Here is a 5,778-nt window from a genome sequence, read left to right as displayed (position 1 = left end):
GAGGCCAAGCTCTGCCAGCTGCAGCGTGGGAAAGGCCTGACTGGTGCAGGCTGGGCTTGGCTGGGCGAGGAGTGGCCCCGGGCTGGGGCACAGGGGGGAGGGAGGAAGGGAGGGAGGGGGCCCAGTCCCGACCAGGAGCGGGGGCAGGAACCGGTGGCACAGGTGCTGATCCTAATCTGCCGTGGCAGGAAGTGTGGCCCCTGTTCCCAGCCCAGCTGGGCTCCACGGGGCGGCCCCCTGGCCCTCGGGCTGCTCTTCCCAGCGCTCGCCCGCCCACCATGCCTCTGCCAGCGAGGCCCGTGTTCCCAGGACGGGGCTGCTGGGAGCCAGAGGCTGTGCTGGGCCGTGGCGGTGGGCTGGGGGGGATTGTGGGTGGGCTGGCACAGGAAACGCTGCACCTCGCTGCTGTTCAAAGGCACCACGCTGAGATTTCTCCCTTTGCTGTGGCGGCGCGGGCGGCTGGGTGCTGGTGGTAGTGGAGGAAGCGTGGAGGCCTGTGGTGGGGGGCCTGTGGTAGGGGGCCCACACCCACCAACCTCTGCACAGCATGGAGGGAACTGAGCACAGACCCTGGGCCCCAAACCTGCCCCAGTTCGTGTCCCACTGAAACCCCAGTGCCACCCAGCGTGTACAGACAGCGTTCCTTGTGCCCTGGCTTCATGGCAGCAACGCTCCAGCTGCAGTGTTTCTTCCAAGTGCTCTCTCCTAGCTTGTTCCTCTGTCAGTCAAGCAGCATCCTGTTCTTCCTGCAGGTGAGGACCATGGCCAGCCCAGAGGACGACCTCATCGGCATCCCCTTCCCTGAGCACAGCAGCGAGCTGCTGAGCTGCCTGAACGAGCAGCGGCAGCTGGGGCTGCTCTGCGATGTCACCATCAAGACGCAGGGGCTGGAGTACCGCACCCACCGTGCCGTCCTGGCTGCCTCCAGCCGCTATTTCAAGAAGCTCTTTGCCGGGCCGGGGCCGGGCCAGGAGGTCTGCGAGCTGGACTTTGTGGGGCCGGAGGCACTGGGAGCGCTGCTGGAGTTCGCGTACACGGCCACGCTGACCATCAGCAGCGCCAACATGGGCGAGGTGCTGCGCGCTGCCCGGCTGCTGGAGATCCCCTGTGTCATCGCTGCCTGCGTGGAGATCCTGCAGGGCAGCGGCCTGGAGGCGCCCGGCCCCGATGACGGCGACTGCGAACGCGCCCGCCGCTACCTGGAGGCTTTCTCCAGCCTCCCCGAGGGTGAGGTGCCTGCCCCGCCGCCCCCCCGCCCCACCCCGCGCCGCAGCAAGAAGACCCGCAAGTTCCTGCAAGCCCGCGGTGCCCAGCTCAACAACCACGCCGCCGAGGAGCCGCCGCCCGCAGCTGAGGCCGAAGGCTCCGGCAGCCCCCCGCCGCCCTCCCAGCTGCCCTCACCCCCTCTGCCCGAGGGGCTCTCCCTGCCCTACGACAGCTTTGAGCTGCCCGAGGAAGAGGAGCTGCCCCCACACTCCTTCCCCTTCCCCATCCAGCCCCCCTTGTCCCCTGAGGAGGCACCTTCTGACGACGATGCCATCGACCCCGACCTGATGGCGTACCTGAGCTCGCTGCACCACGAGTCGCTGGCGCCCGGGCTGGACAGCCCCGACAAGCTGGTGAGGAAGAGGCGCTCACAGATGCCCCAGGAGTGCCCCGTGTGCCACAAGGTCATCCACGGTGCTGGCAAGCTGCCCCGCCACATGCGCACGCACACGGGCGAGAAACCCTTCGCCTGCCAGGTCTGCGGGGTCCGGTTCACACGGTGAGTGCCCCTGGATGGGCTCTGCCCACCTGAGGTGTGCCAAAGGGCATCTCCTATGGCACCTCCATCCCGTGCCAGTCCTACCAGGGGTTTTCTACATCTCCTGAGTGCTGCTGGACGGGCTCTCCCCATCTGACATGTGCCAAATGACATTCCCTATGGCACCCCCACCCTGTGCCAGTCCTACCAGGGCCTGGCCACAGGGTTAATGGGGTTTTCTGCATCCCCTGAGTGCTGCTGGATGGGCTTTCCCTGCCTGACCTGTGCCAAATGACATCCCCTATGGCACCACCCCCCTGTGCCAGTCCTACCAGAGATTGGCGACAGGCCTGGCATGGTTCATGGGGTTTTCTGCATCCCCTGAGTGCTGCCAGATCAAACTGATGGCACACTGCACAGCACCCCTCTGCCAGTGCTGCCAGTGGGGTGCACATTCAGAGCGTCTTCTGCATCCCGTGAGTGCTCTGGACACCAACACAGGTACCCAGTGGCATCCTCCATGGCACCCCCTGTCAGTTCTGTTGTGGTGCAGTGGGGTTGTGGGGTCTTCTGCACCTCATGAGTGCTGCTGGGCTGACCTGAGGTACCCAGGAGCATCCCTGGTGGTGTCCCTCTGCTGTAGCTGCTGGTGAAGTCGGGTCAGTGGGGTGTTCTGCACTCTGTGAGTGCTGCCAGATCACCCAAGGCACCCATTGCACCTCATCTGTCAGCCCTGACATGATTGTGGTGCAGGTCCAGGGGAGTCTTCTGCACTACGTAAGCACTGCCAGACCAGCCTGGGGTAGCCAGCAGCATCTCCCTGCCAGCAGCCAGCTGCATCTCCTGAGGTACCCAGGAGCATCCCTGCTGCTGTCCCTCTGCCGTAGCTGCTGGTGAAGTCAGGTCAATGGGGTGTTCTGCACTCTGTGAGTGCTGCCAGATCACACAAGGCCTGATACCTGATGGCACCCATAGCACCTCATCTTTCATGGTTGTGGTGCAGGTCCAGGGGAGTCTTCTGCTCTATGTAAGCACTGCCAGAGCAGCCTGGGACAGCATCCCCCCTGCCAGCAGCCAGGTGCATCTCAGCCATGCAGCTGGGCAATGGTCCTTGTGCCCCACAGAGCATCCAGAGCCCTGTGCCCCACAGAATGCCCAGAGCCCTGTGCCCCACAGAGCACCCAGAGCCCTGTGCCCAACAGAGCCTCCAGAGCCCTGTGCCCCACAGAGCACTCAGAGCCCTGTGCCCAACAGAGCCTCCAGAGCCCTGTGCCCCACAGAGCATCTAGAGCCCTGTGCCCCGCAGAGCACTCAGAGCCCTGTGCCCAACAGAGCCTCCAGAGCCCTGTGCCCCACAGAGCATCTAGAGCCCTGTGCCCCACAGAGCACCCAGAGCCCTTTGCCCCACAGAGCACCCAGAGCTCTGTGCCCCACAGAATGCCCAGAGCCCTGTGCCCCACAGAGCCTCCAGAGCCCTGTGCCCAACAGAGCCTCCAGAGCCCTTTGCCCCACAGAGCATCCAGAGCCCTGTGCCCCACAGAGCCTCCAGAGCCCTGTGCCCCGCAGAGCATCTAGAGCCCTGTGCCCCGCAGAGCACTCAGAGCCCTGTGCCCAACAGAGCCTCCAGAGCCCTGTGCCCCACAGAGCACCCAGAGCCCTTTGCCCCACAGAGCACCCAGAGCCCTGTGCCCCGCAGAGCACCCAGAGCCCTGTGCCCCGCAGAGCACCCAGAGCCCTGTGCCCCACAGAATTCCCAGAGCCCTGTGCCCTTCATAGCATCCAGAGCCCTGTGCCCCACAGAGCACCCAGAGCCCTGTGCCCCGCAGAACACCCAGAGCCCTGTGCCCCGCAGAACACCCAGAGCCCTGTGCCCCGCAGAGCACCCAGAGCCCTGTGCCCCACAGAATTCCCAGAGCCCTGTGCCCCACAGAACACCCAGAGCCCTGTGCCCCACAGAGCACCCAGAGCCCTGTGCCCCACAGAGCACCCAGAGCCCTGTGCCCCACAGAGCACCCAGAGCCCTGTGCCCCACAGAGCACCCCTGCTCTCGGGATTCCAGCACCATTCCCCTCCCCCTGGTGGTTGGATGCCATGTTGGCTCCTCAACGCCAATGTCTCCCTGTCTGTCCCACCTCCAGGAACGACAAACTGAAGATCCACATGCGGAAGCACACGGGTGAGCGGCCCTACTCCTGCCAGCACTGCAGCGCCCGCTTCCTGCACAGCTACGACCTGAAGAACCACATGCACCTGCACACGGGCGCCCGGCCCTACGAGTGCTACCTCTGCCACAAGGCCTTCGCCAAGGACGACCACCTCCAGCGGCACCTCAAGGGCCAGAACTGCCTGGAGGTGCGGACGCGCCGCCGCCGCCGCGACGAGCCGGCCCCGCCGCCCACCGGGCCCGCAGGCCTCGACCTCTCCAACGGGCGCCTGGAGGGGCTGCGCCTCTCCATTGCCCGCTACTGGGCTCCAGGGCAGCCCGAGGAGGAGGAGGAGGAGCAGGAGGGTGAGGAAGGGCCGCAGCCGGACGGCACCGTGCCGGTGGAGACGGCGTAGGGGCGATGCGGCGGCGGCAGGTGTCGTGGCGTTCCATGCCGAGCTGTGCCGTGCCCACTGGGGTTTCTGTTCCTGTTTTTCCCGTCACGGTTCATTCCTAGTTATGCAAAGGGGGAAAATCCCCTCGGCCGATTTGCACAAGGGGGTGGGGGGCCCCTATCACCCCCCCCCCACCACCGTGCCCGGGCCCACCTGGTCATGCCCAGGGCGGGTGATGATGGGGGGATCGGGACTTGGATGTCCCCCCCACCAAACCCCTCGTGGGTGCCAGGACCGGGCAGGGGCACCCATGGACCAAGGCCCCCCCCCAGGTGGGGAGAGCCCCCCCATCCTCCCCAGTGGAGGGGGGCACTGCCCTACGCTGTGCATAGCTTGTCCCCACCTCCCCACTCCGAGCAGCCCCCCCCCCGGCGAGCCCCCCTCGCCCCTGCACTCCCGGCTGCTTTCTCTTGGTTGCACTATTCGGGTGAGCCCACCCGGGTGTGGGGCAGCCCCGGCCCCCCCCGGACCCTTTTCCCCTTCCGAAATCCCCCCGGCCCTGTGGGACCCCCCCCCCTTTCCCTGGGGTGGCCGGGCCCCCACGGTCACCCCTGTGTCCTTTGCACATGCCCCCCGCAGGGCGCAGCCTCCCCGGGGGTGGAGGGGACCGGCACTATTTGTCTACAAATAAGAGTTTTATCTATATTTAAAAAAAGATTATGTAATATATTCCCCCCCACAGCCCCTCCGCTGCCAACCACCAGCGCTGCCCGGCCCCCACGTGTGCCATGGGGTGCCCGCAGGGGTGATGGGGCCGGGGGGGCTCTGCTCCCGTCATGGCTTTAAAGTGCCTTATGGTGAACTTGAACCTTTTTCGGCTACTTGAACCTCTCTGGTGTCAGGAACCAAACAAAAACCATGGGCGGGCGGTCCCCGCCCCGCCGGGCCGCCTCTGCCTGTCTGTATGTCTGTGTTTTGTTTTTGTTTTGTTTTTTTTTTTTTTTTTTTTTTTTTTTAAACGAAGGCTGCTTGGTAATAAACGGAGAAGCAGGGACTTCCCCCGCGTCCAGCTGTCTGTCCATTCTGCATATTCTGCATCTCTGCCCTGGAACAGCTCGGGGCTGGGGGCACTGTGGGGCTGGGGACAGGGAGGGGATTGGGCACCGTGTGTGGGGAGGGGGACACCGAGGGGTGGGGGTCAACATGGGGCTGGGGGCACCACAGGGGTGGGATTGGGGACACCATAAAGGCTGGGGACAGGGATGTGTAGGGGCTGCAGGCACAGTGGGTGTGGAGATGGGGCTGGGGGCATTGAGAGGCTGGGGTGACAGCAGGGATGGAGCCGGGACAGCAAGGAGCGGGGATATCACAAGGTCAGGAACATCATGGAATGGTGGATACCAGCTCAGAGTAGCAGGATTCAGGTGCCTTGAGGACCAGGTGGTTTATTCACCAGCCCTTCCCCACCCAGTGGCTCTCAGCTTCTGCTGCACTGG

General features: G+C 65.0%; 1 protein-coding gene across 1 annotated transcript; it reads left to right on the top strand.

Moving 5' to 3' along the window:
• The first annotated feature begins 746 nt into the window (after positions 1-746).
• On the top strand, positions 747-5,155 carry ZBTB7B (zinc finger and BTB domain containing 7B). The gene is made up of 2 exons (XM_058821935.1): positions 747-1,765; positions 3,883-5,155. Exons 1-2 carry the CDS (start codon positions 762-764, stop codon positions 4,301-4,303), a joined length of 1,425 nt encoding a protein of 474 aa, XP_058677918.1. The 5' UTR covers positions 747-761; the 3' UTR covers positions 4,304-5,155.
• The last annotated feature ends 623 nt before the right edge of the window (positions 5,156-5,778 follow it).

Source organism: Ammospiza caudacuta, chromosome 30 (genome assembly GCF_027887145.1).
Source record: "Ammospiza caudacuta isolate bAmmCau1 chromosome 30, bAmmCau1.pri, whole genome shotgun sequence".
Classification (NCBI taxonomy): domain Eukaryota; kingdom Metazoa; phylum Chordata; class Aves; order Passeriformes; family Passerellidae; genus Ammospiza; species Ammospiza caudacuta.
This window is presented reverse-complemented; position numbering and strand designations above follow the sequence as displayed.